This window comes from Oncorhynchus masou, chromosome 5 (assembly GCF_036934945.1).
Source record: "Oncorhynchus masou masou isolate Uvic2021 chromosome 5, UVic_Omas_1.1, whole genome shotgun sequence".
Taxonomy (NCBI): domain Eukaryota; kingdom Metazoa; phylum Chordata; class Actinopteri; order Salmoniformes; family Salmonidae; genus Oncorhynchus; species Oncorhynchus masou.
In genome coordinates, this window is record NC_088216.1 from 26,478,526 (window position 1) to 26,491,345 (window position 12,820).

The following is a 12,820-nucleotide window of genomic DNA, read 5'->3' on the forward strand; positions in this document are numbered from 1 at the left end:
TATTTGTAGTTGTCCACATATTCTAAGTCAGAACCATCCAGAGTAGTGATGTTGGACGGGCGGGCAGGTGCAGGCAGCGATCGGTTGAAGAGCATGCATTTAGTTGTACTTGTATTTAAGAGCAATTGGAGGCCACGGAAGGAGAGTTGTATGGCATTGACGCTCGTCTGGAGGGTTGTTAACACAGTATCCAAAGAAGGGCCAGAAGTGTACAGAATGGTGTCGTCTGCGTAGAGGTGGATCAGAGACTCACCAGCAGCAAGAGCGACATCATTGATGTTTACAGAGAAGAGAGTCGGTCCAAGAATTGAACCCTTTCAGGGAGCATTTGACAGTGATGAGTGGAGGTCGTTTGACCGCTGACCCATTATGGATGCAAGCAATGAGGCAGTGATCGCTGAGATCTTGGTTGAAAACAGCAGAGGTGTATTTAGAGGGCAAGTTGGTTAGGATGGTATCTATGAGGGTGCCCGTGTTTACGGCTTTGGGGTGGTACCTGGTAGGTTCATTGATAATTTGTGTGAGATTGAGGGTTACGGTTACAGAAGTCATCAAAAGAGAGTGCCTGGGGAATAGGAGTGGAGCTAGGCACTGCAGGGCCTGGATTCACCTCTACATCACCAGAGGAATAGAGGAGGAGTAGGATAAGGGTACGGCTAAAAACTATGAGAATTGGTCGTCTAGAACGTCCGGAACAGAGAGTAAAAGGAGGTTTCTGGGGGCAATAAAATAGCTTCAAGGTATAATGTACAGACAAAGGTATGGTAGGATGTGAATACAGTGGAGGTAAACCTAGGTATTGAGTGATGATGAGAGAGATATTGTCTCTAGAAAGGTTGGATAAGGTATAATGAGCAGGGCTAGAGGCTCTACAGTGAAATAAGCCAATAAACACTAACCAGAACAGCAATGGACAAGGCATATTGACATTAAGGAGAGGCATGCTTAGTAGAGTGATCATAAAGGTCCAGTGAGTAGTGAGGTTGGTTGGGGTAACGGCAATTCAGACAGCTAGCCGGGCCATCGGTAGCAAGCTAGCATAGGATGAAGGTCTGTTTTTAGCCACCTCATGCGTTTCCGTCGGTAGATTAGTGGGGTTCCGTGTGGTAGAGGGGATCAATCCAATTGGAAAAATAGATATAGTTATAGTGACCCAAGAACAATTGTCCGATAGACCTATTCAGATAGCAGCCGATGAGACAGCTAACGATTAACGGGCCGCAGATGAGCATTCAGGTAACGTCGCGGCGGATGGGCCAGTTGGATAACTCCCTCGGGCAGATAACGTCGGTAGTCCAGTGAAGAAAGGCCCGGTGGGGCTCCGCATCGGCAGTAAAACGGGTCCGGATAGGTGATTGTAGCCCAGGAGTGGCTGATGGAACTCTTCAGCTGGCTAGCTCCGGAATAATTGATGTTTGCTCCGGGATCGACGTAAACCAATAGTCACACGGATAGCAGCTAGCTAGCTGCGGGATCCAGCTATAAATGTCCAGAGCTTGCGGTTGAAATCCGGGGATATGCAAAGAAAAATAGGTCCGATGTGTTCTGGTCTGAGTAGCGTTGTACAAAACTGGCGATAGCTTTTCGAGCTAAAGGATAGCTGATGACCACAAACCGTGGTTAGCTGAATACTAACATTAACCAGTAAACTGGTTAGCTTCTGGCTAGCTTCTATTGTGGATTTCAGATAAATTCTTATTTATTTATTTTAATTGGTGAGGCGGGTTGCAGGAGAGTGTTTTGAAGTTGAGTTTTTGGAAAATAAAATGTATAATGATATGCGAAGAAAGATGTAAATATATATATATATATACACGGGACACGACAAGACGAGGACAAAGGACGTCTGACTGCTATGCCATCTTGTTAAGAAAAGATAAGAAAAAAGTTAAGATAATCTCTTTAAATGTTCCTTGATATTTTATCATCCCCTTTTGACCAATGTTATTTTCCAATGATAAGACAGTGGACTGAGAGGAAAAATTAAATCATGCTCAAAACAAATAGACAATGATCAAATACAGTAGATTTTGAAACATATTTTATTATGTATTTTGGGACAATTCAACCAAACATCATACATTATCATTTTATCAATAATGATATTCAAAAGCATGTTTGTTTTGTCAATTTAAATATCAAATATGGTCAATTTATCAAAGATAAATTCATTCACCGAGCATACAGGCAACACCAAAGCGATGCCATCCAGAGGAGATTAAAATATTTTAACATTCCTGGTATTCCTTTTAGCTGTAGGCGGAACCAGGCTTTTAATGACAGGTGGGTTTGGGTGGGCAAGGGATCTATTTTTTTGGGACCTCCATCTCCACATCCTCTGTACGGGAGACCACCTTTCCATCAACCATCTCCTCAATCACCGTCCTCACTCTCTTTGTCACCACTGGCTCAGCTACAAAGTAGGGACAAATAACCATTAGTACACTTAGTGTTGGGCATAGCTAAAGAGGAGAAGCACAGAGCTATGAGAACACATAGCACCTTAACACATTCAAATCAACCAAATCCTTTGTGTTCTAGAGTGCTTCACAATTACCACCGCTGGGTTCAATCAATATGGAATTTGATATGACAGAAAATGGTCTCGCTCTACTTACGTTTTTTGACCTCAACAATCTCAACCTTCTTGGTGATGACAGCTCTCCTGGAGGGAAGAAGATAGTTGAAGTGTTAAGTACCTTCATATTGAACAACTCTACATTAATCCCTCTACTCTGTAACACAGTCTCTATTGCCCAGTTCCAAATTGACCCCTGGCCCCTTCCCCTGTGCACTTCTTGTAGATCTGTAATGATCAGATAGGCTGCTGTAGGTCATTAGCGTAATGATGATTGCTCCATCTTCCACTCTACTAATATTCCCACCATAGTTCTTGCATGTATCCAATCCTTTTCGATTTAAAGTGCCTACAGCAGGTGGTGTGTCAAAGGTATAGGGGAGGGGTTGATTTGTAATTGGGTATGTAAAATGCACATTTATAATTTACATTGGGGATGTGAAGCCCATGTAAATCCCATTGGGTATGTAACTTAGGGATCTGCAGCCTTCTCTTCTCTCCTCTCCTCTCCTCTCCTTACCCGACATCCTCTCCGTCCAGCAGCCTCCTGTACTCTGCGATCTCCATCTCCAGCCTGGTCTTGATGTCCAGGAGCATGCGGTATTCGCCGGCCTGCCTCTCGATGTCCGTCTTCATGCGACCCAACTCCTGCTCCAGGCTGTTTACCATGCCCTGGAGCTGGTTCAGCTGCATGCTGTAGCGGGACTCGGTCTCATTCAGCTGTCCCTCCAAGGCTGATTTCTATAGGGAGAGAGGGAGGAAAAGGAAGGGTTAAAGACTTCAGACGATTCAACAAGTGGTGTTGATTTAGGCTACCCACGCTGACATCAGTGAATGATTGAGGTGAAGTTCCTGGTGAGCACATGTTTTTAGAACTCAGTTTTGAGGATCACAGCTGTGGTATAACAAAAACTGTTATCCTAAACTTCACTTCATATATCCATCAATCAAAGAGCTTGTCAAAAATTAAATGTATTATTATTATAGTTAGTGATAATTACAAAGCCTTGATTTAACTGATTGCTTCTCTCTTCTCTCTGTGTAACTAATCCATAATCTTCAGTTTCTAAAAGGAAAACCTGAGGACTCATATGTAACCCGTAGGGTAGGAATGTATTTATGAGGTCTAAATGATCATGTTTTTACTATGAGGTGTCAGTTGTACTGTACTGTTCAACTGAAGGTGGAATCTTGTAAATGTCATGTATTTCCGAGAATTCCGAGTAATCTTCTACAGTAATTACACCTAGTCTAGCTCTAACTCAAACTCATACGTCTAGCATCAACTAGGAGGCAGAGAAGGGTGTGACGTTAGGGGGGTTGAGGGGGCTTTTTGTTTCCTCACCAGGCTGAGCTGGGACTGCAGCTCGATCTGCAGGGCCTGAAAGGTCCTCTTGAGCTCGTTGATCTCACTGCGGGACGTCTGGAGGGTCTCTGTGCTGTGGGTCACCACCTTGTTCAGCTCATCAAACTGGGACGTACAGAAGGAACACGGTAAGAGTTGTGTAACTGCACTTGTACTGGTTATATGCACAAAAGTCATTCTGATATCTGGTCTGATATGGTCTGATATCTCTATATTGACATGATCAAACAAGTAGAAGATAGCTTCAAGTATGTGATCACAGTAATTGGTTGTTTATAAGCACTTTAAATACTGCCCTCATAGGACATAGTGTTCCTTTTAAGATGCGCATTTTCATATTATCTCAAACAGAACAGATGGATCAAGAGTTTCTCCCTAGACAAGGTTGGGCTCTTCTTCTCCTCACCTTGCCCTTGTACCAGGTTTCCATTTCACGGCGATTCTTCTCGGCGATGCCCTCGTACTGAGTTCGGATCTCCTCCATCATCAACGCCATGTCCTGCTGGGGTGCTGCATCCACCTCCACATTCACTGAGCTGACGTTCATGTGAGCCCGCATGGCAGCAATCTCCTATAAGGGGCACAGAGTGATGACAGAGGTCAACACCGGATGAGAGGCCAATGGAGGTTGCCACTGGGTAGGCTGTCACTGGGTAAGATAAGATACAACTTGACTGTCCCAGACAGGGAAACTGTCTAGCACAATTACATAGGGGTGTGGGGTAAAATTGGGTCACAGACAGGTGGTGTCTCAGGTTCAACCCCATCTTTCATAACCTAGTTACAGTGTTCATGGTCAGCTTCTCTGACATTCTGTATAACCGTCCTAAAGTAAGTATATGATAACTTACACTCAAGGTAATCCAACATGAAATAATACTTGTGACCATGTGATCTCAAGTGTGGTTTTAACATCTATGCCATACTGCTGCAGGGCTTGTGACAAATTTGCTGACAGCTTTCAAGCTACACAAACAGAGACAGCGCAGACACTCCAAACAAGGTCTGTTTGATCTCTTGTTTGCATTGTCATTGATACAGCCAAAGACAGCACTGCTTGGCATGCGATGAGAATGAATTATGTCTCTGACAACTCCATTTGACTCTCACAACAACATTGTTTTCATCTAGGTAAAATGTATAAGAATTTTGAACTGTGGGGAGGTCTTGCTATTGACAGGGCTGTGCCATGACTCTTGGGGATATGGTATGATAAAAGAGGGGCTTTGTAGGAGCTTACAAGGCCCCTACAGTGCCCTGAGGAACACCCACCTCCTCATGGTTCTTCCTGAGGTAGACCAGCTCCTCCTTCAGCCCCTCAATCTGCATTTCCAGGTCTGACCGGGAAATGGTCAACTCGTCCAGAACCTTCCTCAGTCCAGCAATGTCTGCCTCCACTGACTGACGCATAACCATTTCATTCTCAAACCTTTCCAGAGGGAAATGGAGTTAACAGTTGCCGCCAACAGTAAACATACCAAATGGCACAAATCCAGTTAGACCAGTTTTATGTGCAGTTGACCGTTGATGATGCATCTAAGGTGTACAGTAATGTGACATTTAACATCACGTCATGGGCTCATTGACCTTGAGTAATGTTATAGTAGGTGTGGCTTCATACTGTAATAATGGTATAAAAGTTGCATGACTCAAGTTTACCTATGACGTATAGTTCCCATTCCAATCCTGATTTAAAGTATTATTCTAAGATTAATTCAACAGTTGTTTGCTGCTTCCATCTTATAGACCCTTTGTACTCACTTGACTTTGAAGTCCTCTGCTGCAAGTTTGGCATTGTCTATCTGCAGGAGGATACTGGCATTGCTCAGAGTGGCAGCACTGATCTGAGAACAGGACAACCAAAATGGTTGGTACATGGTACATAAAAAAGGAAGACAACTACACACAGTCAGGCTTATCACAATGATTACATCATTTGCTTGCGTGACAAGGAGACGCCTATCAGCGCTATAATAGTGTGTTAGTAACTTATTGATTAGCCTCCTACCCACGCATATACATACTGTAGCCTATCTATGACAAAGGCCACACCGTTATTTATGGGAAATGAAAATAATCAGCATGACTTGGATCACATCAGATGAAATAATACAAGATGCTATTGAACAATGGTATGATTCAATCCGTGTCATCATCACGCTCACGGCTCTCCCGTTTGAAAGAAGTAATGTAGGCGGCATGAGTGTGAGTGTGAATGTAAATGTTGACAGGGAGATAAGTTGAACAGAAGTGGTTTCACATGCCAAGCCCTTTTTTTGGTAATTGCTTTCTTTCAATAGAGACAAATATACTAAACAACACTCATGACATGTAAGTCCTATAATCCATCACTACTGTAAACGTGGTTTGATTCCTCTATTATAGTCAAGGGTTTACAAATTCACATCCTGAGGGCACACTTATATTGCAGCCTGACAGCTTCATAGATGCAGTCAGTCAATGAACGTCAGGGTATGACTTGTGTCTTGTAAACTAGAACTGAATTGTATATGAGAATATATGTTGTTTCCTGCCTGAGTAGAAATGTTTAGACATTTTACTTTTGTAAATTATATATCCTAATTTGAATTTTTTCTCATCATAGAAAACTACATCCAAACTCAATAGTAAATAGGGGTGAGGTTGATGAAACAAAATGTAATAATATCAATCTCGCTCAATATAGCAATATACTGTATTTATGATGCCCTAAGAATACTCACCTTTCTGCGCAGGTCGGCAAGAGTAGCTTCGTATTTACTGTAATCTCTAATGACCGGTGTCTTCTTCTCGTACCACTCGCGGATTTGACGCTCGAGCTGAGTATTCGCCGTCTCCAAGGAGCGCACCTTCTCCAGGTAGGTGGCCAAACGGTCGTTAAGGTTCTGCATGGTGGCCTTCTCGTTGACCGACACTGCATTACTACCATAGCTGCCATTGTCACCTCCAAGCGCACTGGACAGATCGAAACCGCTCCTGGTGCCCGAAGCATAAGATACGCGGACACTCTGTCCCCCTGCCCCTCCATAGACGCTTGGTGCCCGTGATGCGATGCGACTCTGGTACCCTCCTCCGAGAGACATGGAGGATGAGCCTCGGCTGCCTCCATAACTTCGAAGTGATAAAGCACTCATGGCGACGTTGTGATGATGGGTATGTAGAGCTGACAAAACCCGGAGTGGTACTTCGAAGAGTTGGTGGTGAACCAGTTCAAGCCTGATAGCAGAATATATACCCCCTTGGAGGTGGGAGCGGCTGGATGTCGCATTGAGATAATTATGTACGTGAATAGATATTCATTAGGCATCCAACAGGTGTGTCCTTAGTCAGCTCATTAAAAAAGGGAACTAAGGTGTGGTGCGCGTGAGAGTTAGCTGGCATTCTGCCTCCATAATTGTTTTCACTTTCCTGTACAGTCTGACATCTGTCACGGCATGATAAACCTCAGATAAGCAAGTTATGAATATGATAAGATAGTAGCTCACGTTTTAAGAGATGACAAACGACTGGAACCCGCAACAGAAAGTCTGCTTTCCCCTCCGTAGTCACCGAAAAATGTAGGATACAGAAAATAGGCTCCTCTACCTAAACTTTGTAGAACAGTAGGCTAGCTCACATGACATGCTCATGTTGGTAGGCTATATTTTGGAGAGATGGAAGGATCATAAATATTTTTTAAATACAAATTATACATTTCATCAATATTATGTTTATTTTTCAAATGTTATTGGGCAATTATATTATGTTCAAGGGAAATGGTAACAGGTTTAGAAGTCTCCCAAATGTGGAGGCTAATCCAAATCTGACGTCCTTAGGTCTAATAAAAATAGTTACCGTTATTTCCTTATAGTTAGTGAAAAAATATAGGTTTTCCATTTAGAAAATGTAAATGCATTGATCATCATACCATAAAAGTAGTCGGTGACGTGACATGGGGCGTTGATAAAGAGGAATTTATGAAATGGTCACCCTGATATTTACTTGATGGTTTACTATGTTAAAGATTCAAATATGAAGTTACAAATTGTTATAGAGATGTCACTTGAATCAAGAGGGCATTCAGGACATGAGAGAGACTTCAGGAATACAATAACAATTACCTTCAAAAGGTTCTCTAAACTTCACATCAAAGTTATAGTTGGTTGCCCATTATTGCACAAATACAGGTATTTGTGGATTGGCCAAAACAATACACAGAAACACACTAATATACACTGAGTATACCAAACATTAGGAACACCTTCCTAATATTGAGTTAATTTAGCACAGATAGCATGCAGAAAGATTGACATGCAATTTATTAAAAATATTGATGTGCCATTGATATTAACTGAATTACACAGAAAACTGGTTTCATGTTTGGCTTCTGCCGTAGGCCAGTGTTGGTACACGGGCCACTAGACATCTTCTCCCGTCAAACTCAAGTCTCCGTTATTTTGTCAACAGGTGCAAAGTGTGAATCACGAGCTAGGTGTTTCCCAGATGTTGAGCGTAAACACAACCTTTCCAGCACAGGTGGTGTCTTCGCCATCCCTCTATTGAGTTGTTTTCACAGACATGTCCTCTAGTATAAGACATTTGCAATGATATGATTAGCATGTAAAATAGAAAGCAACCACAAACTGGCGTTGTTCTTTTTACTTGCCCCTAACGGTTACTAATACTGATGTACTTTTCACCTCTGAATTCAATCCATCAGTCTTTTGGGAAATCAAACTCTATTATATGTTCAATAGCATGTTGTATGATTATATCTGACGGAATGCTGCAAGTCATGCTTAGGTATCATTTTCATTATGCATTACTATAAAGCCTTTGCCATACTGTGGTTATGGTATATCTGTGTGGGTAGGCTAATTAATCACTTACTAACACACCTTCATACTTCTATGTACTGTATGTTCACATTATTATGCCTTCATAGCTGTTTAAGGAAAATGAAACATTCAAACACAACACACTGCATCCCTTATCTTTCAATCCCTGTTCTGATTTATATTATATCGTCATAACCTCAGAATAACACAATTGTTTACACTTTGAGAAAGTGTTATTGTGTTTGTGACTGCATGTGACACATAACAATAGTAAAAAAAAAACTTTACTGGCTCAAATAGCTGACCAATCAGCCTGTTACCAACCCTTAGTAAACTTCTGGAAAAAAAGAGTGTTTGACCAGATACAATGTTATTTCACAGTAAGCAAATTGACAACAGCCTTTCAGCACTCATATAGGGAAGGACAGTCAAATAGCACGGCACTTACACAAATGACTTTTTATTTTTATTACTAGGCAAGTCAGTTAAGAACAAATTCTTATTTTCAATGATGGCCTAGGAACAGTGGGTTAACTGCCTGTTCAGGGGCAGAACGACAGATATTGTACCTTGTCAGCTCGGGGATTTGAACTTGCAACCTTTTGGTTACTAGTCCAATGCTCTAACCACTAGGCTACCCTTGCCGCCCCACTGATGATTGGCTGAGAGAAATTGATGATGAAATGATTGCAGGGGCTGTCTTGTTAAACTTCAGTGCAGCTTTTGACATTATTGATCATAGTCTGCTGCTCAAAAAACATATGTTCTATGGCTTTACACCCCCTTCTATAATGTGGATGAAGCTGTTAAGGCCCCTTGCTTTTTTCAATCTTTACTAACAACATGCCACTGGCCTGTGTGTCTATGTATGCGGATGACTCAACACTATACACGTTAGCTACTACAGCGACTGAAATGACTGCAACACTTAACAAAGAGCTGCAGTTAGTTTTGGAATGGGTAGCAAAGAATAAGTTAGTCCTAAATATTTCCAAAACAAAAGCATTGTATTTGGGACAAAACATTCACTATACCCTAAACCTCAACTACATCTCATAATGAATAATGTGGAAATTGAGCAAGTTGAGGTGACTAAACTGCTTGGAGTAACCCTGGATCGTAAAATGTTACGGTCACAACAAGTTGATACAACATTAGCAAAGATAGGGAGAAGTCTGTCCATAATAAAGCACTGCTCTGCCTCTCCAAACAGGTAATGGACAACGTTGTGGATAAGTACAGATCAGGGTTGGGTTATAAAAAAATATCAGAACCTTTGAACATCCCACGGAGCACCATTAAATACATTATAAAAACAAATTGAAAGAATATGGCACAACAACAAACCTGCCAAGAGAGGGCCACCCACCAAAACTCATGGACCAGGCAAGGGGGGGTATTAATCAGAGAGGCAACAAAGAGACCAAAAGTAACCCTGAAGGAGCTGCAAAGTTCCACAGCTGAGTTTGGAGTATTTGTCCATAGGACCACTTGTTGTCGTACACTTCACAGAGCTGGGCTTTACAGGAGAGTGGCCAGAAAAAAAGCCATTGCTTAAAGAAAAAAATAAACAAACACGTTTGCCAAAAGGCATGTGGAAGACACCCCAAACATATGGAAGAAGGTTCTCTGGTATGATGAGACTGAATACGCAATGTCTGGCGCAAACCCAACACCTCTCATCACCCCGAGAACATCATCCTCCAGTGAAGCATGGTGGTGGCACCATTATGCTGTGTGGATGTTTTTTATTGGCAGGGACTGGGAAACTGGTCAGAATTGAAGGAATGATGGATGGTGCTAAATACAGGGGAATTCTTGAGGGAAACCTGTTTCAGTCTTCCGGAGATTTAAGACTGGGACAGAGGTTCACCTTCCAGCAGGACAATGACCCTAAGCATACCGCTAAAGCAACACTCGAGTGGTATAAGGGGAAACATCTACATTTCTTGTAAGGGCCTAGTCAAAGTCCAGACCTCAATCCAAGTGAAAATCTATGGTATGACTGCTGTACACCAGCGGAACTATCCAACTTGAAGGAGCTGGAGCAGTTTTGCATTGAAGAAAAGGCAAAAATCCCAGTGGCTAGATGTGCCTGGCTTATAGAGACATACCCCAAGAGACTTGCAGCTGTAATTGCTGCAAAAGGTGGCTCTACAAAGTATTGACTTTGGGGGGTGAATAGTTATGCACGCTCAAGTTTTCTGTTTTTTTGTCTTATTTCTTGTTTGTCTCACAATAAAAATATTTTGTATCTTCAAAGTGGTAGGCATGTTGTGTAAATCAAATGATACAAACTCCCCCAAAAATAATTTTTAATTCCAGGTTGTAAGGCAACAAAATAGGAAAAATTCCAACCAGTAGAATCAGATTTAAAAAGCAAGTAAAAATACACCTTATGGAACAGCAGGGACTGTGAAGTGACACAAACATATGCACAGACACATGCATACACACATGATAACGTATGCACTATACATACACCTACACATGGATTTTGCATTGTAGATATGTGGTAGTGGAGTAAGGGCCTGAGGGCACACACTTGGTGTGTTGTGAAGAAGCTCCCACGCTGAGGTCTGTCCAACGCTGGTCCGACCAAGCTGACTCCACACTCCAAGACTGCTTCCATCACGTGGACTGGGACATGTTTCGTATTGCGTCAGATAACAACATTGACGAATACGCTGATTCGGTGTGCGAGTTCATTAGAACGTGCGTTGAAGATGTGTTACAACACAGAGGCGGATGCAAGATGCAAGCAACGATGGTTTTAATGAAAGTAGTTCACAGCAGCAACATGACAGACAGACTGTACTCAGAAGGAATCCGACCCAGGAACTCGGGTGCATCCTCCGATCATAACGTGCTGAGAAAACCAGGGGAGTGTGTCCGGATGAGTAGGAAGGAGCACAGCAGAATATCCACACAAGACAAGAGCACGGACACACGACACAACCTCAGAGAAGAGACAACGATCTGACAACAAGAAACACTGGTAACAGAACATATAAAGGGAAGATAAGTGGTTCCAGCTGGCGCAGACAATCAGGCCGAGATTGGGAAACCACGCCCACACAAACACTGAGAGAGAGAGAGAGAGAGAGAGAGAGGGAGGCAGTGGATTCATGAACCGTGACAATACCCCCTAGGAACGCCTCTTGGCGTTCCCAGGCAAATTTACCTGTCGATTGAAATCATCGATAAGGGAGTGATCCAGAATGTCCCTAGCAGGTACCCAACTTCTCTCCTCCGGGCCGTAACCCTCCCAGTCCACCAGGTACTGGAATCCGCGTCCCCTCCTTCTAGAGTCCAAAATACGATTGACAGAAAAGGTGGTTTCCCCATCAACAAGTCGTGGCGGCGGGGGAACCGGGACCGGCGGGTTAATGCGTGCCTGAAACACAGGTTTTATTTTAGACACATGAAAGGTAGGATGAATTCTCCTATACGCCAGAGGAAGCTTGAGCCGGACCGCCACCGGACTAATGATCCTGGTGACTCTGAACGGGCCGATAAATTTGGGGGCAAGCTTGTTCGAAACAGATCGGAGTGGAATGTTCTTAGTAGAAAGCCACACTCTTTGGCCAACGACGTATACCGGAGGCTTCGACCGGTGGCGATCGGCCTTAGCCTTGGTGCGCGCCCCCACCCGGAGAAGAGTCTCACGGGCTCTGCTCCATGCGTGACGGCACCTCTGGATGAAAGCGTGAGCGGAGGGAACAGTGACCTCGGACTCCGTACTGGGAAAGATAGGTGGCTGGTAACCTAAACTACACTCAAACGGAGAGAGACCCGTGGCTGCCACTGGCAACAATTGTGAGCGTACTCAACCATAGAGAGTTGTTGACTCCAGGAAGAGGGATTCTTGGAAACCAAACATCGCAACACTCTCTCCAAATCTTGGTTGGCCCTCTCCGTTTGACCGTTGCTCTGGGGATGAAACCCTGAAGACAGGCTGACACTCGCTCCCAGTAACCTACAAAACTCTTGCCAAAACTTGGACACAAATTGGGGCCCCGGTCAGAAACTACGTCCATCGGCAGGCCATGTAAGCGA

At 43.2% G+C, this 12,820-nt stretch overlaps 1 protein-coding gene and 1 long non-coding RNA gene across 2 annotated transcripts; both read right to left on the minus strand.

The window, feature by feature from the left end:
• Positions 1-2,024: 2,024 nt before the first annotated feature.
• Positions 2,025-7,174, minus strand: LOC135538506 (keratin, type I cytoskeletal 13-like). Its single transcript, XM_064964394.1, has 8 exons — positions 6,668-7,174; positions 5,706-5,788; positions 5,217-5,373; positions 4,351-4,515; positions 3,924-4,049; positions 3,099-3,319; positions 2,619-2,665; positions 2,025-2,413 (listed from the first exon to the last, which is right to left on the minus strand). The coding sequence occupies exons 1-8, from the start codon at positions 7,076-7,078 to the stop codon at positions 2,307-2,309; spliced, it is 1,317 nt and encodes a 438-aa protein (XP_064820466.1). The 5' UTR covers positions 7,079-7,174; the 3' UTR covers positions 2,025-2,306.
• A 4,342-nt stretch (positions 7,175-11,516) lies between these two features.
• Positions 11,517-12,790, minus strand: LOC135526500 (uncharacterized). The gene is made up of 2 exons (XR_010453296.1): positions 11,946-12,790; positions 11,517-11,845 (listed from the first exon to the last, which is right to left on the minus strand). It is a non-coding gene; the product is annotated as an uncharacterized LOC135526500 (long non-coding RNA).
• Between the last annotated feature and the right edge of the window lie 30 nt (positions 12,791-12,820).

What these genes read in the sequence shown, in the direction of transcription:
- LOC135538506 (XM_064964394.1), bottom strand. Translation starts at nt 7,078, where the DNA reads ATGAGTGCTTTATCACTTCGAAGTTATGGAGGCAGCCGAGGCTCATCC. An exon ending in GCAGAGGACTTCAAAGTCAA is followed by an intron (nt 5,374 to 5,705) that starts GTGAGTACAAAG and finishes CCCTCTGGAAAG; the next exon opens with GTTTGAGAATGAAATGGTTA. An exon ending in CTGGACGGAGAGGATGTCGG is followed by an intron (nt 2,666 to 3,098) that starts GTAAGGAGAGGA and finishes TCTTCCCTCCAG; the next exon opens with GAGAGCTGTCATCACCAAGA.